Source organism: Homarus americanus, unplaced genomic scaffold (genome assembly GCF_018991925.1).
Source record: "Homarus americanus isolate GMGI-L3 unplaced genomic scaffold, GMGI_Hamer_2.0 scaffold56009, whole genome shotgun sequence".
Taxonomy (NCBI): Eukaryota; Metazoa; Arthropoda; class Malacostraca; order Decapoda; family Nephropidae; genus Homarus; species Homarus americanus.
The window spans coordinates 446,556-473,108 of record NW_024739542.1 but is presented as its reverse complement, the minus strand read 5'-3'; the positions used below and the strand labels follow the sequence as shown (position 1 = coordinate 473,108).

General features: G+C 38.8%; 1 protein-coding gene across 1 annotated transcript in view; it reads right to left on the bottom strand.

Annotated features, from left to right (window-relative positions):
• LOC121874803 (nephrin-like) overlaps positions 1-26,553 on the bottom strand; it is a 97,749-nt gene that overhangs the window by 12,888 nt on the left and 58,308 nt on the right. Inside the window, exons 3-4 of the mRNA XM_042379090.1 lie at positions 16,173-16,308; positions 13,337-13,470 (exon numbers count right to left, since the gene is read on the bottom strand). Of these exons, the coding sequence (XP_042235024.1) occupies positions 13,337-13,470; positions 16,173-16,308 (270 nt within the window). The remainder of the gene's footprint in view (positions 1-13,336; positions 13,471-16,172; positions 16,309-26,553) is intronic.

The following is a 26,553-nucleotide window of genomic DNA, read 5'->3' as shown; positions in this document are numbered from 1 at the left end:
TGTGTGTGTGTGTGTGTGTGTGTGTGTGTGTGTGTGTGTGTGTTAATCCATAGCCCTACAGTGAAGACCGAGGATCGATCCACATTTAATATTATTTAAGACTTGCCTGGAACAACCCCCATCAACTCACTCAGCCATGCTGATGCGTAACTTCCATACGAACCTTGTTGCTGTGTAAATCACCTGAACATGCAAATCACTGACATATAAGCGACTAGATAATTGTCGTTAGTTATTAATTTAGGAAATTCTTAATGAGCATCGAGGGCAGTATATTGTTCTATTAGTAAAAAGTGAATTTGTCAGATAATGGTGGGTTGTCGATTTAGTTAATATATATTACACAATTTCCATTAACTTATTTCATCTTCTATCATTATGTTATCCTAGAAGAGAATGTTGAAAAACGCTTAATTCAGAAAAGACAGTTAAGAAATATTGATGAGACTGTGAGATGCTTCCCCGAAAAAAATTGTGGTCATGATGCATATGAAAATGACCAAAGCTTTTTAATAATGTATCATTGCTGTTCCCGGAAGATTAAATTAACGCATAGGAATACAGTGTGATTGATTGTGTGATGTCTTGTCTCAAGCATAAATCATAGTTGGCGAGTAATTACCATTGAAAAATATAATCAAAATGTGCCAAGCGTCATTACGACCACTATGTTGGGTGTGTCCTTGGGTCTTGGTATGTAACACAGAAGATAAGGGATAATAAGCATATATACCATCATCTTTATAATCAGCAAAAACGTGATTCTTCTCTTTTTTTTTTAACTGTCTCTTTCCAGTCTTTCAGTTCACTTCTGTCTAGTTCCTTCCTGTTGTTCCCCAGCGTTCTCATCCCCTCTCCCTTGTCTCTCTATTTCCCATCCATTCCTCTGCCTTACTTTCCTCCCTTCTCTTCTTTTCTCTCCTTCTCCCCCCACTTTCTCAGCCCCCCATCTTCCCCTTCTCTTCCTGCCCCCTGCCCTTCCCCCAGTAGCGAGCGTGATAAAAGATTTCATTACAGTTCACGGCAAGTAAGTTGCACAGTACTTGCCATGTTCTCGATCCTTATACAAAGAACCACATCAAGAGTTGCTGGCCTCCCAAAGCCCTTCCTCGTCTTACACTCAAGAAGAGCCAGTTGTTATGGAAATGAGGCCAGAACTTACTGCCACCGACGCTGTTACGTCCAGACCTGAGCACGAATGATGCTTCTTCTGGACTACCAAAGAGTGATTTTTTGTGGTGAGAATTTTCTTTCTACTTGTTTACGACTCGTGCTTAGACCTTGTTTTGTGTGTGTGTGTGTGTGTGTGTGTGTGTGGCGGGAGCGGGGGACTGCTTGGGTGTATGTTTGAGAATTTGTTTTTATGTGTGAATGCGTCTATTAGTTTTTATGTGTATGAGTACGTACTGTATGTTTGAATGTGTGTATCAGCGTATGCGTGATGATTTTATGTATACATGTTTGAGTAATTTTGTCATACTCATGTGTATTTTTTTATGTGTATTATCTCTATGTGATCAATATATCCAGTACATTTCAATATACATATCCTACACAACCTTGTACTCTCAATTAAATAAAGTTAACTTCTGATGCCGGAGCCAAGCTTGAACTTATCCTGTTAATGCCTTAGAGACTAACTAAGTCACGCACAACCTCTCTCTCAAAAAAAATATATAATTCATACTGTTCCTTAACTATGCTTGAACCTTGCGAGGATTTCGTCCCCATTGGCCTGAGTCCTGAAAATCAAGTTTACAACTAATTATCTCCGGGTTTACTGAGGCAGTCGAGTGCGGGCGGGGGCAGACAAGGGGAGAGGGGGGGATATATGTGTCATGAGTTACACCTTATATTGATGTTGTTGATTACTGATGTGACTTGATATAAATTGTGTTATTGCTACGATAAAGTTAGGAAATGATAAGGAAATGACCTTTGTGTTTATACGTGATCGAATATTTGTCTGTGTTATTCTGTTTATATCATTTAGATACATTTTATAGTCGTCTGATATTGAATATTAATGTTATTTTAATTAACTCGGTTACTGTTGAACGTCCCCAGGAAAGTGATATGAAAAAGTAAAGAGCTTTCTCAATGTTTTGTTATTTTTCCGTTTGGCAAATTTGTTCAGGATATCGCGCGGCAGACAGCTTGTAATCCACCTATTTCATGAAGTCAGTCTTCTAAGTCGTGACGAACAACAAACACACAAAAAATGGCCCCTGTCCTCGAATACAAAAAGAACTCCTGAAATGAAACAAAAGGGAACAGTTTCGTTAAGGACACAAGGCGGTAAAAGTAATTTACTGCTGGCTGTTAATCTGTACTGGAGACGTAAACCAAAATATATTGCTGGAGTGAGTAAGACTGATGACACTAAGTCGCCTCAATTACTTAGCCTGCCAGACCGACAACAGTAGCTACCAGTTTCGTCGACTTAACGTCATAAGCATCATCTATTAATCATTTACTCAGGAGTCAGGTGTTGTGTGTGATATAGGAAATAAAAGATACGAGCAAGACCATTTTCAGCCTCAGACTAAGGACTATCACTGGACGACCTTCAGCTTTGTTGTAGGAGTCAAGTTGACGTGTAGGGGAAAGAGAACAAAAGTCCCTCTCCCGCCTCCTACTAAACACACACACACACACACACACACACACACACACACACACACACACACACACACAATTCGTATATTTGTGTTGTTCAAATTTTCACACATTTCGAAATGACATAAGGGTAGGATTAAGTAAGAAATTGGGGTTTTATATGCAATTTTGTATTTAAATTGCTTTGAGACACTTCGTATCGAGGTGGGAAGGTTGGGTGGGAGGAAGGGTAGGAGTTGGAAAATAGATAAGAGTGAATGAGGTGGAAGAAGGAAGGAGATGTGGGTCGCACGGAGAGGCAAGAGGGTGAGAGGGGGTGAAGGATGCCGTGGAAAGGGGAGTTAATAGCAATTTGTGGGTGAGAACAGGGAATGTGGAAGAGACCAGTGAGATGAGACAGTAAGAGAGAGAGAGAGAGAGAGAGCACAGGCATAAGTGATAAAGGTCGGGTTGATGCAGGACCTGTGAAAAACCTCTGGGGGTGGGAAGGAGTGGGCGTGAGGAAGGTCGAAGGTCATAAAAGGAGTAGGAATGAAAAAAAAATATGAAGAAGAGCAGAGAAGAACACGGAATGAAGAGAAGTTTTATCAATCATAATAACATAGCATAAACTATTTATAGAAAGGTTTCACATGCAGACAAGGTTATGATGATGTAAATGAAAATCAAGTGAAAATGACTGACTGTGCATAAAAAAGAAGTTCCTTATTGATAATTCATTACAGTATGATCTATTTTGTGTGCTTGAGCTAGATTGATAAGATTGATACCCTTTATTAGAACTGTACTCATGGGTATAGAATATCAAATGTTAGGAGCAGAATACATGCACAAGATTAGCATAACAGACCACTCCGAGGCGTCATGCTTCCAAAATCAAAAGTGTCGATTATGGTATTTTCTAGAGAGTTATGAGGAAATATTGTGAGTCATCCCTGTTCATATCCTGTTGTTTCTAAAATTATAATAAGATTAACGGAGGAGATTGAAATGAAAAGACAAAATAAGAGCAAATCAGCTTTGTTAAAGATGCTCTTCAAACATTCAGGTCTCCTCTTAGAATTGAAATTAGGTCTGGTATCACTACATTTGCAAATGTCACGAGCTGATATTTACAAGACACAAAACAAAAGGGCTATGCAAAGCAAATTATTGTTTATGTTTTTGCTTCACACACACACACACACACACACACACACACACACACACACACACGCACACGATATGGCCCCTCGGTATATTTACTACATTCCCACACTAAGCTGTCATAATGTAATTTTCAAATGATGCCTCAAAAAGTTTGTTTTCGACATGGTATATAAGTTTTTTCTATTTCCTTTTCCACAAAGATTTTTGCAAGTATTCAATTTGTTTCTGAAACTGCGGTAGACATACAGTACTGTACAAAAAATATGTAGCCACCTGTATACTCAGAAGCGAGTGAGCAACTTTACCTGTATGTTCACAAACTGATAGACAGACAATAATAACTGGACTGAAAAATAACTTAAATTTAACAATACTCTTAGAGGAAGATGCTTTAGTAATACAGGTACTGTTAAATATAAAGGAATGTGTATTCTTAAGGCTAACCTTTTCATTAACAGTGAATATTAAATATTTCGACTCTAAACTAAACGTCAGACAAGACGTTATCTAATGCGAGGCAGACTACTATCAGGGCATGGGATAAAACACGGAAAATCCCTGAAGGTGTTCACAAAAGCCCCCAGGATCACACACACAACGCTAAACTCGACAAACTTTCTTCCATTATTGTGATTTGACGAGTGGGGAAGCGACGCCTGGCTGCCCACTGTCGGAAGGCTGTGAGCTGAAGCCCAACAACACCAGCCCTCAGAGTCTATGAACCATTGGTGGCGGCTGGGAGTGTCGACGTTGTGGTGCTGGATGGTCCTCGCCACCACCTCTAGGTTGCGGTATCGCTATTATTTTGTGTGATCCTTCTTCTTCAACTGTACAGTAAATATCTCTTTTCCCACAACAAATGTTAATAAAAATAATTGTTATTCTATTCAGTAATCGGTAACTTATGTCATTAACATCTGGCTACAGTAGTCTACGATTCGTAATTCTAGTTGAATGTAAAATGTCAATTATTTTGATGCATGCAAATTGTGTTATATTTTTACAGCGATGTAAACTGTATTTCATATATGATTAAAGACAATATCATAGATTTGAGCGTTACTTTATGGTATGGGTTATATGTCAAGGTAAAATACAACGAGAGACTGTATGCGTTTATAATACAATTGTCATATATATATATATATATATATATATATATATATATATATATATATATATATATATATATATATATATATATATATATATATATATATATATATATATATATACACAATTGTATTATAAACACTTCCGTATAGACTAATCAAACAATTATTATTTTTATAGCAGGTAATTAATCTTTCTGATGTCCAGCTATACTGTATCTCAGGATAATAACAACATGAAATAGAACTGGATTTCGAAGTTGTCTGAGATGTATTGCGGTTTATCTACATAAGGAGTTTAGTACGAACAGATAATTACGTAGTCGAGAAGTCTTGTTCGCAACTCCCAAGTAAGGCCACCTTATGAATACGAATGAAATAGAGAAAAGTTTATCTATAAAATACAGTAATATAGAAAATCAAAACTTCATTATTTTTGTATTCCTTACTTCATTGTTTAAAAAGTTTCAAATGCTAACTAATGAACGTAAATACTATTTATCTTTTTCTTTCCAAACTGCATCAACTTTTCTTTGGTGAGGAAAGTTCACGTTGTGGTAAGCGGATTTTTTGCCAATTTTCTATTTTCATATTATTAAACTCTGAGTTATGTCGTTTAGTTTAGTTTACTAAATTTATTGACAAAGCTTGGAGTACAGTTTGCCTATTCTGAGTTATGGAGATCCACATTATAATGTGTTCCTTGACTTTCTACCAAACGTTCTCTAAAATAATTACGAGGAACTTCCTTTAATGAGGAAGTGTGGCGTAGTTTCCTGTTTAGTACTGTAGTGTTTTCCTAGCTAAGTCATTAAGAATTTACTCTATACAACTATCAAAAACATCCCCAAAGAATTCCTCATCACAATGCTTTTATTTAGGTCAGTGAAGCCAATGTATTATATTATTAAAGTATCACTCAAAAATTACCCATCTCTTTTCTTATCTTCTTCCTCTGTCGCTTTCATCCATCCTGTGTTATCTTCCTATGTTTTTTTCTAGGTTTCTTTTCACTCTTTCCATCCATCTTGTTTGTTCTTGCAATATATACCATTGGGGTTCTGTTAATTCAGAACTTTAATGAGTTAGCTCAACTTTATGATGAGTTAATTAAGATGCTTAGTATGGCATTATATTAAGCTAATTCAGCATTAAGGTTTGTTGTGCGTTGTAGTGAGTTAATTCGCGTCCTCCTATATATAATGGTCTAGTATAGGTTCCCCTTGCTCATTATTAGATAATTAAAGCAAACATATGTCCTAATTTTATATGAATATGTAATAAACTGATCTAGATGAAGTATTCTTCCCTAGTGTATCCTCGAAATTAAATGAAAACAGACGGCAGCTGAGGACCATTGCACGGGAGATCCCACTGTTGAAAGTTTTATGGGTTAATTATGTATTTTTTTTTTTATCACGACAAAGGTAAGTTACTGGTGTATGTATTGTAAGAAACCGTGGAAGAGAGGAGACAGACAGACAGATACACACACAGACAAACATACAGGAAGATAAACTGACAAAAATGCAGGAGAGTAAAACCGAAAGGGAATTAGCACTGTTAGTGAAGATAAAGAGCTCAGAGAGAGAGAGAGAGAGAGAGAGAGAGAGAGAGAGAGAGAGAGAGAGAGAGAGAGAGAGAGAGAGAGAGAGAGAGATTTAGAAAAAACAAAATACAAAAAAAAAGAACTAGCACTGTAGACGAAGTATGTACATATTAAACGTTAAAGGAGAGCGACCATGAAAGGATGCAATAAAAGTTTAAATCTCGAAATTCGAACTGCTGCGGCACTAAGGTTATAAACTACCTAGCAACCTTTAATTAGTTTTTTGGCTAGAGGTTAAAAGACTATCGTTCCACCATCTGCTACTTGTTCTTTAAGTTGAGGAGCATAAGAGGAACACAGTAGATTTACCTCCAAAGTAATCATTTATGGCAACGCTGTGGTTATGGTACTGAATCGGCACACTCGCATCGAACTATTACTAAATATGAATTAATATGTTAAGAAAGAAGAAGGATTTTATGATAAATATATATGAATGGTTTTAATAGGGTTATGAATGTTTACTATTATTATTCTTGACGTCTTTCATTGGCTATTAAGTAAAACCATAAAATGTACAAAATATAAACTGACTGAGATAGTTTAGTAAAAAAAACCAATTACGTATTCAATATAAATAAGAAAATATAAACAGGCAAATGTTTTGGGTTTTTTCGAGATCATAATACTCCTATTTTGTTACATGAGCTTAAATTCCTCGGTATTCCTTTGTTCCTCAGAGAGTATTGCAGCCTTTGACCATGTCTTGTGTTGAATATTGTTCAGGAAGGCTGTGCATCATAACTTCTCCTCTTGCTAGATTGGTCTTTTCATGTAGTCGTTCACAGCACTGGATTGGAGTGATATATTTTCTGAACTTTTTACGCTTTAAAACGGCCTTTTAGTGGAGTTTATTCAGTCGGTTTTTTTTGCACTATACGGTCTTACTATATAGTTTCTAATGGGCTGACAGGCCTATGGGACCAACTTTCGCTTTTCATGTCACATCACACACAAAAGCAATACATTCAGTGTACCATTTGGGGGTTGAGACTTAGTATGCAGGTTCGTAGAATAATATCTGAGAGCTGTTTTGAAGTCATTCACTTATGTTAGCAAGAATGAGTAAATGTTTTAAACCTAATTAAATTTCACAGTTGCCTTGGTGGGACAAAGTCAATTAGAATGAAGATTAATGTGAACAAATGAACAAAATACACATCTACAAGAACAAATGAAAAAAATTGAATTCACGAATAAAAAACAGATATACTGTATCATTTCAATTACGCGTTAATTTATAAACTAGCGAAAAAAATAAACCCAGTTCATCATTATTTGAAGGGTTATGGTGAGTCCCTTTATAATCTGGATATTGTCAGGGAAATAACCGATTAACAAAGCTGTAGGTGTTGATTATTCACAGGTAACACGTAATATTAGCAGCAGGGAAGTATTTTTATCATGAGAGCGTACATGTTATACACTACGAGTATATTATAACTATATGATATTTTTCACTCCACTAGTACTAAAATATAAATCATAAACACCGTAAATACTGAACAAACTCAATAAATTACGAAATTAAAATTGTCATCGAACATAATTTAATCCTAAACCAAAGAGATTATCTCCTTTACAAAAGCAACAATTTGTGAATTAATATTTTTTTTATTGCGGGAGGTATTCAGAAGCGAAAAAATACTACTATAGTCTATCCATTTTATATCAACCTGACTATCCGTTCAGAAATAAATTACTGAAACCAAAAATTTCTATGTATAGTTACGTACAATATTCCCTGGACACTTGACAGTACCAAGCATGTCAGTATTTAAGGACCATTAGGCGAGAGATTGGATTTTAATGTTTTGTTCTTCAGATTTTTCTTTGTATTTAGGGATTTTTTTTTTTATTATCTGGATCCGACACAATACTTAATGAAAAACCACATTATTAGATATAAACCAAACATATATATGACCCAGAAGAAGATGACAGAGATTGGCAAGTGTTCAAGGAATTTTATCCGCAATTGTACATTTAAAGGAATGGAGCAACAAATATATAGAGACATTGATTACTGTTAAATAAGAATAAGAATAAGAATAAGAATAAGAATAAGAATAAGAATAAGAATAAGATTAAGATTAAGAATAGGAATAAGAATAAGAATACGAATAAGAATAAGAATAAGAATAGGAATGGAAAGAAAAAATACAGGAAAATTCTCACGAGGAAATTAAAGAAATTTTTATTTTAATTTACGGTATATGTAGCTTTACTTGAGTAGCTGCCAGTAAATACACACACACACACACACACACACACACACACACACACACACACACACACACACACACACACACACACACACACACACCTAACGTTACAACCAGCCACTCGCCACAGTACACATAGAACTGTTCCAACACCCATCCATCATACATGCCCGCACTAAACGTCGGCCACCCAAATATTCCCATTTTTCAACGATTTATTTTGTGCATATATGCAATACCAACATGGATTACGGCAACCATGAGTGACGTTGTTTCATCCAATACATCATGCAAGCAGACAGCCAGCCTTATAGAGAACGCAACCTACCCAATCAGTCTTTACACTTATTATGTTAAAAAACGAATTCAAGAGGGTATATAATTTAGTGTCTATTTATAATGTGAATCGTTGCAAAATATTAAAAACAAAAGATTAATATGTAGGAGGATGTGTAGAAGCTGTTAACAAGAATGTGTACGATTATATTTATATGAATGTTTAAAGAAATTTTGAGCACTAGACACGATTACAACACCCTCCTCTCTCTCTCTCTCTCTCTCTCTCACACACACACACACACACACACACACACACACACACACACACCTGTATATCTACATACATACATGCACAAACACACAGATACTACCAATACTACTACTTTGCTGTCACCGGAATCGATTATGACGATCATCCAGCTATGATACAATGATATGAGGTATTAGGGATGTCACCTAGGTTGGTGAGTTTTGAGGTGACCAAAGAGACTGATACGGGACCCGCAGCATCGTTCACATTCGTTGCACATATGGGGGGCTCCATCTACTGTGGGAGGGGTGGTAGCAGCGTGTTTCCGAGGTTGGAGCTTGTCTGCCTCGGTTTGCAGTCGGGCTAACTCGAAAGTATTGATACCATCTCGTGTGGTGCTACTCCAAGCGTTACGTTGTGGAGTAATCGACTCCCAGGTGAGGGGGTCGATTTGGCACCTTTTCAGTTTTGTCTTAAGACTATCCTTATACCTTTTCAATTGCCCGCCGGCGTTACGTTTACTATTCGGTTAGGTGACTGCAAAGTAGCTGCATTGGCAGTCTACTGTCGTCCATGCGGGAAACATGGCCAGTCCAGCATGGCCAGCAAGAATACTGGCATTTGTTCTCCTGTCTTCCCAGCGAACTCTGAGAATGGAACGTAGACTACGTTGATGAAAGTTTTCAAGCGCCTTGAGGTGCCTCCTGTATGTGACCTATGTCTCACTACGATATAGTAGGGTGGGTAGGGCCACTGCCAGATATACATGCAGCTTTGTGGATAATTACAGCTCCCTACAGCTGAAGACACGATTTCGGAGTCCGCCCAATGCTTGAGATGCATATCTGATCAGAGGTTGAATCTCTTCATTTATGTCTGTGGTGGTGGACAGGTGGGAGCCGAGATACCGAAAGTGGACAACATTAGAGAGGGTAGTACCGCTAAGCTGGATGGATGGTGGAGGTGTGTCTGAACCAGGGGCAGGTTGAAAGAGAATCTGAGTCTTACGTACATTCACCTCAAGGCCGAATGTGCATACGCATCTGCGTAGGTGTTCAGGATCTCCTGTAGGTCGTGTTCAGTGTGCATACTGAAGTTCAGTAATGGAAGCTGCCAATACCTTTGTTCTTGCCAGGAGTCGTCTTATGTTGAAAAGACCCTTCACCTGGTACTCGATGTTCACCCTGCTGTCTAAATTGGCACTGGCACGAGTAAGGAAGGCAGCCAAGAAGATGGAAAAGAGAGCTGGTGCCAGTACACACCCTTGTTTAACCCCAGTTTTGATGGGGAAGAACTCTGACTGGGTACCGTTGTGCAGGACACTGCCGTTCATGCCATCGTTGAGTTGCCTCACAATGGCGATGAATTTTGGTGGGCAGCCAAAATGGCCGAGAGTCCACCAGAGGGTTTCCCTGTTGACCGACTCGAATGCCTTGGTTCTCTGCACTTTTCCTGTATCTGGAAGGGCAGCATAGATCATGTCAGTTGTGCCACGTGATGGTCTAAAAGCACATTGAGATTCTGGGAGGAAGTTTTCCGCCTCAGGAAGAAGTCTGTTGAGGAGGACTCGGGCGATAATCTTGCCAGCTAGAGAGAGCAGCGATATCCCATGGTAGTTGCCACAGTCTGACCGGTCTCCCTTGTTCTTATAAATATTGACAATAGAGGCGTCTTTAAGAGCTCGGGGGATTTCCTCCTTTTCCCATATATTCTCCAGGAGAGAGTGGAGACGGCTTTTAAGCCGAGGTTCTCCTGGTTGATACACCTCGGCTGGGATTCCATCAGGCCCTGAGGCGTTATTAATTTTCATCTGTTTGATGGCAAAAGTTTCCTCATCCAGGGATGGAGGATAGCTGAGGTGGGTCAGCTCTGGATGCTGAGGGACCTGCTGGGTAGTCAGGACATCCACATCAGTGTTTCGGTTGAGCAATGAATAGTAGGCTGTGTACTGGCAGGGGAATACTTATGCAAGTTGCTTCCCTGCTCGTTATGTGGGCTAGCCAGCGGTGGCAGCTGAAAGCGAGAGGGAGCAAGCAGTGCTTGCACCTTAACACTAACATAATGCTGCCACACTAGACGCATTTCACAACCCTGTGTGTGGCTACACAGACACACAGATATGCATATATACACACACACACCGTCAAATACGTTCACTTTATGATTAAACATTTAATTAACAGATACGAGAACTTTCACAAGATTCGATAATAGAAAGTGTGATCTGGTAAAGAAAGGTGGAATGGAAGGCCGTGTAGTGTAGGTCAACACCTCTGCTTGATCCATCAATTACGGCTCCTGGCAACACCTGCTGCTACCTCCCGCACACACTGCCTAGGTCAACACTGTTATCTGATCCATTAATTAAGTCTCCTGCAAACTACCTGTTAGCTGACTCTCACACTGGTCAGGGGACTAACAGGTAGGGAAACACCCAAAGGGTTTATAACGTACTGGACTGGATGGATTATGTCGTAAGTTATTATGTATGACACTTGACAACATCTGAATTAAGATATGTTTGACTGAACAAGCATTTGATATTGACTTTGAATAAGAAAATATATATGAGAAACATCTAAATTTGTACAATGGAACAGTTGATATTACGCTGTTTAATTTCTTGCCAGTGTTAGTCAGCATCCAAACTGTTCACTGTACGGAGAATCATTACATATATCTTTAGTTATCTAACATGGTACAAATTTATTAATTCGTCGTTTACCAAAGCGCTTATATTCTAGACGAGCAAGAAAAGAATCAGTAATTATTAAAATATTCAAATTATGTGGTGAGTGACCAAATGGCTGGGCTGATAATACCTGCATCTGGAGACACTTCATTAAACCTTTGAATCATCACAGCTGAGACCAGGACAAAACCTTCTGCCAACGACCATAATCAACAAACTTTCACGTCCATTCATTAACACTAAAAAAAACTTTTACGAAAGTGGCTGTCAAGTTTTCATTGCCACAACATATATATGCAGGAGATTAGGAGAGGGGCGGACCATATCAACGTTCTCTCTCCTTTGTATATGCTAATTGTCTCAGTCAACGTTAGTCTTCAGTTCTAAAGCTGCCTACAAATCACTCCCAAGTGTATGAAATGACCTAAGAAACCGGCTTAAAAATTCTGAAATGAGAGGCAGTCACAGCAAGACCACTGTGATTTACATTTTCATATATAGTATATGTTAAAATGTGTGCAAGGGAGGATATGACAGACTGACGTGCGTGTGTGTGTGTGTGTGTGTGTGTGTGTGTGTGTGTGTGTGTGTGTGTGTGTGTGTGTGTGTGTGTGTTAATCTCACGTAAGAGAGCGAGACACCATAAGAAAACTATCCTGTACTGCCTCTATCACGGAAGCTGACATTATGGCAAAATTTAACAGTGAACACGAACACCGACGCTGTTGCCATTGACGGTAATGTAACACATGTCTTTTCCTTTGGCGAGGTGAGCCAAAACTTAGGCTTTAATGTAATACGCTGCGTCTGCTATATTGAGACATGTAATAGAATAATTCGTCATATATGAAGAGCAATATGTATAATATCATTTTATGTCTAACAAGACTGAAAAATGAGACAGACTCGTGTATTCATTATCAAAGTCCACCAAAATTTTGAAGCTAATTTTCAGAATATAAATGTTCGTTCAACACTTCCCTCACCTTTTGTAGATTATAAAGATAATGTTTAAATTTACTAAAACTTAAAATATAACTCAAGTCTTCGTGAAACAAGTAATGTTCCTTCTCCGCACAATGCTACTGGGAAATAAGTTCTCAGGTCATAATTATTTTTATATTCCACTTATAAGGAAGCAAAAGGATTACCCTCGAACTTCAAGGAAAGAGAGAGAATATACAAATCTACAAGAATCATCACTGTAGCGTGTGTCTCACTTTAAGGTTGTTCAAACAACTCTACAGAAGAACATTGTTTCACTGTTATGTTCTCGTAATATTCGGTGAACATAATATTTTCACATTGTAACACTTATCCACCACCAGCCTGTCATAGATACAACTTTAACGGAGAAAATTTTTTTATAAAGAGTAACTTGCTGAGGAGGGCAGTACATACCTCTTTGTCGTTGATGTACCAGGTGAGCCGGGCTGGGGGCAGGGACATCGCCGAAACACAGGTGAGATGGGCCGTGTCACCTATGTGGTACTTATGTAGTGTACCATAGATCCGTGGCTTCTCCTCCGGGATCTCTGTCAGAAGTAAACACAGGTGTGGAAGTGAGAGGTGTGTGGATGAGTGCGGGGGATTTAGTGTGAGGGAATATGTGTGACAGAAACATGGCGGCTTGATGAATGAGGGTCAGAATAATTTATATGCATACAGTATGGTACACTATATAGAGATAACTGTCGATTAACCTTCAAAAAGAAACTGAAGTTTCTGACGAACGAGGTGGGATAACTATTTTTATTACTAACACTCAATTGGAATTCATTCGTATATAGCAGGCATGGGCAACCTTTCCTTAGTCATAGGCCTCATTATGATTTAGGCATTTTTCTGAAGGCCGACACACCAAAATTTATATCCCACCTTACACAAAAGTAGTGTTAAGAGTGTGTTAGCACGGACAGTGAAACAGTTCATCGTCACGTCTGCCTTAAGGTATTTTCAGTTTATAATCAGTCTTTTTTCCCATTTATGAAACCAATCCGTTATAATAAGTATTTAAGTAATTTGTTAATGTGTCTTGGCATTTAACAGAAGATGAGAGAAGCAGTCTGTGAATACGATGTTGTTTTATACAGTTACAACATTTGTCTGACTTAAGAGAGACACCCACAAGGATAAAGCCAATGTTAATCTTGGCATATGAGGAACTACAATGAAACAACCTATAGGTCTCTCTCTCTCTCAATATATATATATATATATATATATATATATATATATATATATATATATATATATATATATATATATATATATATATATATATATATATATATATATATATATATTCACAAGCGCGCGCGCTCGCATATATGGAATATAGCATTCAATTAGATACCCAGTCCAAACAGACTCTGAACACTGCCAGAGCCAAGACACGAACCTTTCTCTCCAGGGAAGTGATTCGCTCATCCTATGACAGGTATAAGCTAGATATCAAATCGCAAATGTTAATAATGACAAGTTTCCCAGAGCGGTATACAGCGTAACGTGTTCAAAAACTGTAGGAGATCCTCACACATTACAAAGGCACAAACCTAATCGACTGTTAACCTCAGTAAAAATCATGACTCATTAGTAAGGTGAGTGGAAAACTGTCTCGTTAATCCCGCCATCAGGTGATGGGCAAGTGTTGTGACCGCGACACTCAACAGTCTAATATACAAAGCAGGTTGAAAAGTCTTACTATTCAGTGGTAAAGAAATACGGTAATGCTTAATTTTTTCGTAACACTAAAGTTGAATACTTGTGTATTTTTTTCGGTTAATCTAACTAAGAAGATAAAATTCACCGTTTCATTGTATGATTCCACAGCAAGCTGGACCATGGAGACGTAAAAGAAAGGTGTACACAGTAAGTAGAAGAACTACACAGTGATAATGGTGGGGTGGAGGTAAGACACGAAAAGGATATAATAGTGGCTGTTAGTATTTTTTGAGTCAGAAAATTAATTTTGATCAGAATTTCAGTGTAGATCGTTCTCGACACGCTAATTAAAGATCTGTGGTCAAAATGATAAAATTTGGGATAATTAATTATCAACTTCATAATCTAGGGTATTATTAAGACAATTAATTGTAAAAATTCTACATTTATACCACAGATCCATAATTAGCAAGTCGAGGATGATCTACAGTATACTGAGATTTTGAGCAATATTAATTTTCCGACTAAAAAAAACATTAAATTGAATTGAGAGAGAGAGAGAGAGAGAGAGAGAGTTCCTAACACCTCGATATCCTGTATAAATCGTGAGGTAGAAGAGGATAAGTTGATTAAGCTAATGGGGGGTCATTTTCCAATTATGGGAGCTTTAACCTCTTTATATATTATCATTTTAACATACAAATCTCTATCTCAAGTCATATTCCTCACTAAGACATATAAGAGTTAATTTAGTTTATCTTGGAGTTATGTTAACATTATGTTCTGTTTGTAATTAATTTTAACAATAATCAGTTTCATTCCTAAAAAAAAACTTCAATTCTAGTTTTAGTTTCATTGCTGAGTCCTCAACTTTTCCTTATATTGATTTATAATTTATTTTCTTATCATTCTTTCTCCTCGGTGTTTATCAGTAATACACTATACCCTTTATTTTTTTCTTTAAGCTGTAAAAAGTCATAATTGAACTGACACAACCTTTGTATTTTATCTTTTTTACATTTCCTCTGTTACTCCCATCGCATTAAACACCTCATCGATCATCTTTACACCTTTTTACCTCAGTTGTTTATGGTGCTTCGGAGGGAATTAATTAATCTTGTTACACCTAATTCTTGCAACGTAATCAATTAATCTCGTTGGATAAAAAATAAATATTAACTTTTATCTAACGTCCACTTCATTTTTTTAATCATCTACAAATGCTATTTTTCACTACAAAAGGATTTCATAATTTTTTTTTCTTCAAAATTAACAAATAACAAACCTTGTCTGTCTGTCTGTCCTAATGGGAACTTGAATCCTCGTGTAGGTTTGGAACCACAGTGGTGGTGGACCCTCCAAAGTGGTGGGTCTTCAAGTGTGACAGAAAAAGATAATTGTATCTAAATGGTCAGAGAGAGAGAGAGAGAGAGAGAGAGAGAGAGAAAATAATATAACTGAAGAGCTACCGGCAAAAAGATAGAATGTTTACTATTAAGCTGAATTCTGTAAATCATAAGCCTCCACAAGACACAATAAAGGTTATAGAAACAGAAAGACTCTCAGTACTCACGGACGACAGTCATGAGAGCGCTTTTGTCTGCCGTGTGGAAATTGGGCGCCTCAGTGATCACCTCACACTTGTACTTGCCGGTGGAGTCGAGTTCAACATTGGTGAGGACGACTCGCTCCCCCGTCGACAACTCCATCTGTGGGTAGAGTAATAATCAATTTAAATGTTTATCTCTTGTAGGGGTAATTAATTATTATCGGTGAGGGCGGCTTTATTATCATAACTTTGACCTACTTAGGTATTGAAGGTCAGTATGTCATTCTGTCATGGTTACACTGGGAATACCTGTCTATCCAAGTTTTATCATTTACTTAATTAAGCACTTTATTGTTTTCTTATGGAAATATTTGGATTATATAACTATCTTGAAGGTTATACAAAGGTCACTTGTCTACTTGTCAATGAAAACAATCCTCTTTACGATGTGGGTCAAGGTCTGTCGTGTTCTTAACCTCAATAGTCTACATCGATCCTAACCTTCCCTTACGTAAATCGTGCTTTGAACAAGTCTTCACCTGAATTTTTTTAAAGACTAAAATATGTGTGGAGGTACTAATCTTATAATTGCACATTACTTCACTCTCGTGTGGGCGCCTAAGATGTGTTACGGCAGAACCATCTGTTACCTTAAACACTGGAGGACCTTTACATTAACCCAGTTCCTCCAGTACATCCAGTCTTGTGTTTCATCTCAATCATTGCTTAAATGTTTTACTTCATGGCACATCAATATTTTTCTTTCCTTGGAGCGCTTTTCTCTCTGCACACATTTACTTTCTCCATTTCACAAGACTGTTATTTTAATTTCTTCATTTAGACAGGTAAATCCACTGAAAACAAACATCCCACGCTGTTAGGTATCTTCCTCATGCATGATAACTATCCTCGCTCATAGCTCCGCAGGTACAGATGTCTTGCTTCACTCTAGTTGTTCACCTCTTGTCACTTCCCTTCAGCTGTTATAACAAGTTCTTTTTTTCTTCCTCCTCACAACCGTCTCCTTCACAAAAGATGAAACACAAACACTTGAAGCTTCCAGGACGTTTCAACTTGATGTCAAGTCTATCACGATGTTCCGGTCTTGTCTTTTCCTGTATTGTTCGTCATCGTCACCTCTTGTTGTTCTTGAATTCTCTCTTAAGCCACGTTTTATATCAACATTTTTCCCGTCACTGTGTCAGTTTAGCTAAAAGTTCATGACAGTTTCCTTCTCTCAAAATATCACGAGGAAATAGTAGCGATGGAGATAGAGAAGCAATGATTTGACCTTTATTGGAGGTAAAATTTTACTTCAATTTCTGTACATCTCCCTTTACTGTTTTCATTTACGTATACCATCCTCGTCTATTCTTATTGACTGATCATTTAAAGACTTCCAGGGATGAGCCTTAGGTTAGGTTCGGTTAGGTTAGGTTAGGTTAGGTTTATCATTTGGAAACTCAAAGATAATAACAACTTAAGCTCTTGAGAGGATAAAAGTTTGTCATCCAAGACGCTATTTAGACCTCGATAATCAAGTGTTGCCTTCGTCCTGTATCAACCTCACAACATCGAAAATAACCTTGACAAATAAAATCTCACAATCCTAAACAAAGTCAAATAATATAATAGGTAAAATATTGATAAGTATATAAACATTCCATTATTTATAAACACCTGAACAAATAAAAGACAGATCATAAGACTTAATAAATTAATAATAGCTATACATACCATTCGGACAGACTACTATATGTCACTGTCATCCTTTTCTACGTTACAAGATATATCTATTAACGTTCTAAACTCTTTGAAAAAAAATATGAAACACGTCAATCAACATTTAATTTTATTCATTTACCATAACTGTTCAACACAGCATCTGATGACAATATATAACAATACCCTGAAAAATTTAAAGATGTCAAGTCGTCCATTTAAAACAAACTTTCACTGTATTTTCTCTTTCTTTTTTGCTTGGAACATCTAAAAGTATTTTGAATTTGCATGTTAATTGCACTAAAATAAAAGTTTCTGGTAATTGCTCTCAGGTAGTGAAGAGGCTACTCTGTGTTAATTAAGGAAAAAAGCTATCAGTAATTGTGATTTTGAAACGAAACTCATTTAGTGAAATGAGGAATGAAAGGTAGTAATTATGATCTAGTAGGCAGAGGAGCTAGTCAAGAGTTTAATCAAAGGCTCTTGATTCTGGCTGTTTGCTGTGGGGGTGATTTTAATGGAAATTGTAATTATGGCATAGTGGGATTGTTAATGATGTATTGTATTAGCCGGTGAAACAATACTAAGACACACACACACACACACACACACACACACACACACACACACACACACACACACACACACACAGTGGGTGCCCATCCTCTCCAGTTAGTGCAGTCTGCCAAACTCCTGGGTGTAACTATAGACCACAAACTGGACTGGAAGGTTCATGTAAACAACACAATCAAGGCAGTCTCGTACCGACTCTACATGCTACGACGACTCAGGTCACTTGGGGCACCCACGCCAGAGCTGAGGACTATCTACAACGCATTTATTCTTCTTTCAACTCTACCCAACAACGTCAGCTAGAGAAGGTACAGAAGAGGGCCTGCAGAATCATGCTCAGCGCAGACTACTCCGGCTACAACAACGCTCTTTCCACCCTGGAAATGCCATCCCTCAGTGACCTCCACCACGATGCACTAGTAGGGTTTGGCAGTGGACTACTGCACAATCCTTGTGGGGTGAGCAGAGTGGCTACTCGAAAGGGCTGCTCAGTCGCATAGACAGGACCGGTTTGCACTGCTGTGTAGATCCCAGTGCAGAGTTGTGACTAGAAACTCCCGGCAGTCATCTCTGCCTATCCTCGTCGACACTGGTCCGTCGACAAAAGGAATTTTTGGGGTATAAAGGTTTTGATGATGATGAGAGGTATGATGAACTGGATGATGGCTGTGCATGAGTTGATTTGTGTGGTGAGGCAGGAGCGCAAGTTGCATCCACACATCTTGGCTCTCCCTTTTCCTGATCCAGTGGTGCAAGTGTTGCAACGACTGGGGAGAGGGAGAGTTGCAATGGACTGCCGATAGCCCAATTTTTGGGGGTTTTGCCTTAGTAGCCAGTGCATCAGGCATTGCCTTCTTCCACCGGTTTAGTCGTTGGGTTTCCACGGTGGTCACCTCTTCCACCTACACCGCCGTTGGGGGCTTGTTGGAGCTCTGTAAACATGTCTGCCTGATGCTGGACTCAACCGCAGGTGTTTCGTTCCGGGTTTACTCCCGTAGCCTTATACCTACCAAGGTTAATCTGCAAGACAGCGGGGCAATGGCTGGTAGGCGGCAGAGCGTTTCCACATGCCAGTGGGCCTATGCGCCGTCCCTCTGGGGCCCACTGCTACTCCGAGATCCCCTGCTGGTCTAGCCTGGGCCCACGAGGCACCCAGTTACTGTGTGTTGTCACGATGAGGCACTGCAGGAGTCTTTGTGGTGAAGAGGTTTTGTACTGGTAGGGAAGACTTATGCAAGTTGCTTCCCTGTTCGCCACGAGGGCTAACCAGCAGCGGCAGCTGAAAGCGAGAGGGAGCAAGCAGTGCTTGCACCTTAACACTAACATAGTGCTGCCACACTAGTGTCATTTCACCACCCTGTGTACGACACACACACACACACACACACACACACACACACACACACACACACACACACACACACACACACACCCACATACACACACACATAGGTAATACCCTCGCTACACTCAAAATTGGTGAATCATTTAGCGAGTGTTTCACCGTATAACACTTCATTCTTGAGTGGGAAGTCTTATTTTATCCTGAGGAGGAGAAGGAAGAGGAGGAGTGGGAAAAAGAAGAAGGGGAAGAAGAGGGGGCGGTGGAGGGAGGTTTTTTTGGTTTTGGTAAGTACAGTTGGGCGAAAAAGTGAGAGAGACGCATACAGCCTCAACTTTTGAGCTGCACGGTAAACTTTCCTTGGGTGAATGAACGGCGTCTTTCGTTAATTCTACCTCAAGTTGTTACATTGTTGCGAGTGCTTGATGGGTTTTCTGAGGCTTTATTTCCTGTTAACTTTTTTTTCTAGCAGCCATTATTCATTAAGCACTTCACACGTAAGAATATAAGAAAATATGATTATTATGGTTCAATTCATTGCATACTATCAGCTTCTCGACTCTTACTTCCTGCTAGTAAAAGCTGGTGAGTTGCTTGCGGTGCCAGTCACTTTTCTCTTCTCTTTTCTTCTCTTCTCTTCTGTTAGGTTTCACATTATCGTCTGATACTGATTTCCGTGTCTGGTCTGGGATTAAGTTTCTGTGGAATTTTGACCATGAAATTCACGGCTACTAACATATCGTCTTTACCTGTTTGTCTTCCCAGTTGTTTACACAGTACACTCCCTCATGGCCCCCGAGCAGACGAGCCAGGGAGAGTTTGAGTTTGAGATATTCTTAAAAAAAGGTAATAATAATGATAATAATAATAATAATAATAATAATAATAATAATAATAATAATAATAATAATAATAATAATAATAATAATAATAATAATAATAATAATAATAATAATAATAATAATAATAATAATAATAATAATAATAATAATAATAAAAGAGCGCATTGGTATTAGTTCATGAATTAAACATATCCAAGCAAACGCTGAAAAACATTACGAATAAACGAAAGAAAGCGAAAAACAAGTTCTGTTTTACCTTACCAATCATGTTTTTCAAGACGCTGTTATTTGTGTATGTAAATAAATGATCTGTTTTCACGGGGGAAGAGTTCATGTTTGTATTGAGTATTGGGACTATCTTGCCATTGTCTTGTAAAATCTTCACTATCCAACTTTAGATCACATAATGTATATATCCGTGCTTACAATACATGGCTGCCGAGAATACATTAATGCTTGTTTTAGACGATTTTTAGTATTTAATAATGTATTATTTTACCTGCTAATGACTTCGATAATAGCCTATGTAGTTTAACGTTGAATATTAAGAGCAGAGGTAAGAGCAAATAATGAAGGCTCTCGTAAGTGGAAAGTACTCAATCTTGGTCCCAGAATCACAAAAGTTCATACGATAAATATACTTCGTAATTTGACGACGTAAATATACACCTGCTTGATTATAACTTAAAGCTGAAGCACATTTTCAACTTCCATAGAAATCACATCAAAACCATACTGAGATTCTACTTTAATCAGACAAGTTCACTTAACGCCAGTCGGAGTCAGTATTGTGTGGCACGGGATCTTTTGGAAAGGGTAAATTAATTAAATGTTCTAAGTCATCCCCGAAACCTCATAAAGAAATGATCACGTTCATAACGAGTTAGTGTATGACCCCGGAAGGCGGTACAGTACGTGTACGTGTGTTAAGGAAAGATCACAGAAATCATAATATAATATACATATAATTACGTATTATTTCCCGATGAGTTAAGGTCCACTGGTAGACACATGGGATCGTATTATATATAAGAGAAAACAATGTCACATAGTTCACTCCAGTGTGCTAGATACGAGCCAGTTTTGACGACACACGAAGAGAGAAAATTTTTACTCAAGGACATTATACAAGAAGATTCATCCGGGAATAACAGAAGCTCCAAGAATGACATAAATTTACTCAATTAGAAAAAGTGGACTAATTTTGACAAGACCTGTTGAAGCCAAAAATATGTGGAAAAGATGAAGTAATTGTTTTGTGGAGAAGTGAGAGATGTATATGGGTCGAGCGAGATAATAAAACAGTTTTGTGGAGAAGAGATGTGAGAGAGATGCGCGTGGGGTGTGTGGGGATGTGTAGGTCGAGAGAGACTACTAACTTAACCTCGAGTACAAAAATAACGTTAAAAAAAATGGCATCAGAATTGGGTTGAAACTCTACCTTTATCAAATACATTTAGAGAACAAACTAAACCAATTACACCGTCACTGTCTTCCAAACAGCGTAGAGTGAACACCGATATTACTGAGCCTATAAGCTGTGTGCTGGTCACAAGGTACAGAGCACAGCCGAGGAGGTTGAGGGTATAAAAATCCCCGTGAGAGATGGGGAGAGGATAGACGAGGGGAGAGGATAGGAAAAAAGAAGATTAAGCAAGCAGCGTAAAGTATTATAAGGTATCGTGTGTATGTTTAGACGGAGAGGTATGTGTTGACAAGATAAGTGATGACAGTACAGTAAACACTCCAGTGTATTAGCAACGTGAATGTCAACATCCATCACTTCACCTTGTTAGGGAGGATATATATATATATATATATATATATATATATATATATATATATATATATATATATATATATATATATATATATAGCTGGAATCCATGCAAAATAGTGATGGCTGAAGCCTTTGTAAGGGCAAGCTTCAAGACAGGGCGGCAGAAGGAGGGACACTTAACATACGACGAGTTCATGGGAGAGAGAGGGAAGATGACGGGGTTAGTAATAGGTCGTGTGTCTGCCAACAGTGACACTCATAAAAAGATTGATTCTCATGACAACACCTTTATGGGATGTGTTATAAAAAATATACAAAGACGTAAATATGAGATGACAGCATAAAGAATGTGTAATTGGAAGACTCACAGAAGAAGAAATAATTCTATTTTTTAAGAAAATTTAATTGGACACAAGAGAATGTCGAAAAGGTGACTAACAAGTTTAAGAAAATTAAATTAGGTAACCTTGTTAACAACAGAGAGAGAGGAGGGGGGAGGGGGGTGGTGACATAATTTACCCTGAGGGGTATTGTCTCAAGAGCAAGTATAATTATAGTACCATAGTTACAGGCGGTGTCTTTGCTGACTTGGAAGACACAAGTCAGACAAGTGTTGGCCAAATAGGTTCGTCTGAGTATGCTGCCCTTACAATATCTGGCAAGGATCATTTTTCCGCACGAAGGGAACACCAAAATGAAATCCTTAACCACTGGTGAAAAACACTGCCACACGTCCTGGCCCACAATTGCCAGTGTTCGGAGTTAGCAACTTTGCGTGTAACTTCTCAACGCCGTGTTGGCGGAACATGCCACCTCAATGTCCCTCCTAAATATTTCTCGCTTCGGGTCGCCCAGGGTAAAGTCTGACATCTGAAAGTCAGTTGTTGTTCCGTAGGACGAACAACACCACCAAAATGTTCGTAGTGCACAATGAAGAGAGAGAGAGAGAGAGAGAGTATTCACCTATGTTAATTCATGGATAGCGGAAGGTAGCAGCTGGTGACGTGGAGTTTTGTATACGGTGGTGTAATTGTGTGGTTGTAGAGGGTAGCTGTCTACTTCCTTTCCAGAGAATGAGAGACCTTGGCTGTTTATGATCATGTGTTACTGTACATGTCACCAGATAATGTTGAAATACCAGTACTATATTTGTGTTTGAGAGGACGGCTGAAGGGTTAAAGGAAGAAAAGGTGAAAGGATAACAAAAGGTGAGACAGAAAAGGAGTGATGAGACACACGAACGGGAGACAAAACTGTGAAGCGTGATCAGAGAAACGAGTGAGAACTGGAGAATAGAGAAGAGAGATGAGAAATGGGAGCGAGAACGATGACAAAACAGAGTACTTTAAGGTAAAGATACATAGAAAGCGATGGTAAAAATCACATGTATAATATGTGTATATATATAATGTATCTCAATAATCATATTAGCGGTTCCTAAAAATACATCATCATGCTGTAGAGATTGTAATTTGCTGATACAAGACAAAAGCTTCAACAAAACACATCACTCAGTTACAGATGACAAATCCCTTTTATTAGGTATGGTGAATAATGATGAATTGAGTTGATCAGATGAACAGGTTGGTGATGCATAACGAGTGAGTGATAATGTGTTACTGTGATGATGAAGTGTATGGTGGGAGTGGATCACATCTTTTGATCAAATTTACAACCCCCAAACTACCTTTTTCTTCTACTCTAATAATAATAATATTCTCAGATATATTCCCCATCTCTCTAGTTCCTTATAAACGCCTCCAACACCTACCTCCTGTTCTCCCTTACTCCTCTTACCAGCTTACCCTCTTCCTTCCCTCTTCCTAGCAGCTCCTCCAATCCCTCCAGCTCCCCAGGTCCCAGACGCAGCAAGAGGGATCAGGCCAGCAATCAATAGGACGCTGCCCATACTGATTCCAGGGAGACAATACCGTGTTCAGGATGCTGGGTCACGCTCCACCTAGGATTTGTCAAGATTGTCTGGCAGATATCACGCGAGAGGTTAAAATATTTCTCTTGCAATTTGCTACGATGTTCCACTAATCTATACCTTGTGTTTTACAGTATAATGTGTCTGTACAATGTTGCGTGTGAACTGTCAACCGATTGAGTGGGTTTTCCTCATTGCATCACTTATATGTAACCTTGCCTAACTTAACTTAGGTAAAGTCTGGTCGTGTTAAAATAGCAAAAGATTTCTTGAAGAAAATGAGAGTCGATTCTTAGCAGGTTCACTAATTTTCATGAAGACATCGCGATAGAAAACAAAATATACATAGTTACTTGGTCAACCGTATAAATGGAATAATATTAAACAAACAATATATATTTTCTGTAGATTTATGATATTTTCGTTATTTTTTTTTCACGAATCGAACTGAATCATCGTGAAACGCCTAAAGAACTAGAACCTGATGTAACAAGGTCTATGGTTTTGGAAGAACCGGCCGGGCTTAGGGACAAATTCAGCTGTGGGAGGTGCATGGGCAGAACTAACATAGAGGTGGCTGGTAGGACAACAATACTCTGCAGGACATTAGAGTACCTCAGCTACACTTAGAACCATCTGGCCCAACCAGTGGTCCTCACAGACCGGGTAGAGAGCGAGGGCCAGCGTGGAGTGCGGCCTAACGTGGTTCTCAAGTAACCGTGAATGAGCTGTTGTCTGACTGGGATGACCGTACTGCTTCACCAGGGAATGAACAAACGTTACCACACATCATTTTATGGGTTTTCCCCGAAGTAAGGCGATAGGTGGCAAAGGGCACTTAGCACTATATTGAATAACTGAAGTACCCTGTCAGTAAAGAAACTTAAAAACTTCACCAGATCAACTTAATTGCTCCTCCGCCCACCTCAGTCTTCATCACCCGATTCCTTTCCTCTCCTCACCATCTCTACCCCACGTGCACGTCCCTCCGCACTCACTTTTGCTACCTCAAGTGCTCTCGTAAGACCCCCCGGGTTGATTGAATTACAAAGTGTCATCAAGAGTTATTTAAGTCAGAGGTCTGAAACCCATAGATAGACGAGGGTATTTTCAGGTCGCCCATTTCATTCATTCTGTTCTCCTTCGTGTCTTAACACATCCTAACTCTCTTCGCCTTTCATTATCACTCTTCCCTTCAAAGCTTCCCTCTCCTATTTTCCTACCCCAATCCCTTCTATTTAACTATTATCTCCTTTCTTTTGTCTCCTGTACATATCTTTCTCCTCTCTGTCTCCTCAAGTCTTTCTCTCCTCCACGCACTGTCTCATTTTCGTCAGCTTTGTCTCCCAACATTTTTTTTGTCTTATCCCTCATTTCTTTGATCGTCTTTCCTCATTTTCCACTCCATTTATCTCCCTGTTTTCCTCCTGCCTCCCTCACCCTTACACCCCTTAAGGCTGGTTCAACATGACACACCCTCCCCGGTCGTTTCAGCGGGATTTACCTGGACCAAGATGTATTTTCTACTCTGCCGGGAGATTCAAGTGTCTGTACATTTCGTGAGCTAGGAACTCTATTGCTGAATTGGTTTTATTGAGGATTTAGCTTAAGAACTTTGTGATAAATTTAAAGTTTTTGCTCTCTCTCTCTCTCTCTCTCTCTCTCTCTCGTTGACCGCCCAAAGAGGAGGATCACCACAAGAGAAGGTGTTAATATTTTCGAACTAGCCCGACTGCAAACCGAGGCAGACAAGCGCCATCGCCGGAAAGACGCTGCCCCCGCCCATCCTGCACTTGATGGAGTCATCCACATGTGTAACATCTGTGAACGACTCTGCCGGTCCTGTATCGACCTCTTTAGTCACCTTAAAACTCACCAACCTACGTAACATCCCTAATAACTCATATCATTGTATCATAGCTGGGTGATCGTCATACTCGATTCCGAGTGACAGCAAAGCAGTAAGTAGTAGTAGTAGTAGTAGTAGTAGTAGTAGTAGTGTGTGTGTGTGTGTGTGTGTGTGTGTGTGCGTGCGCAGGTAAACACGTATCTCAGCAACGATTGGACAAATTTTAATGGAACTTGTCAAATAAACCAAGTATGTCCAATAGTTAATATATTAATAAGCACTTCCGTTTGCAAGTCCTTAAGTTCACCAACCTAATCTGCCGTCGAAACATTTCATTGCGGTAATGTAAACTTTGTTCCTCTCCCTG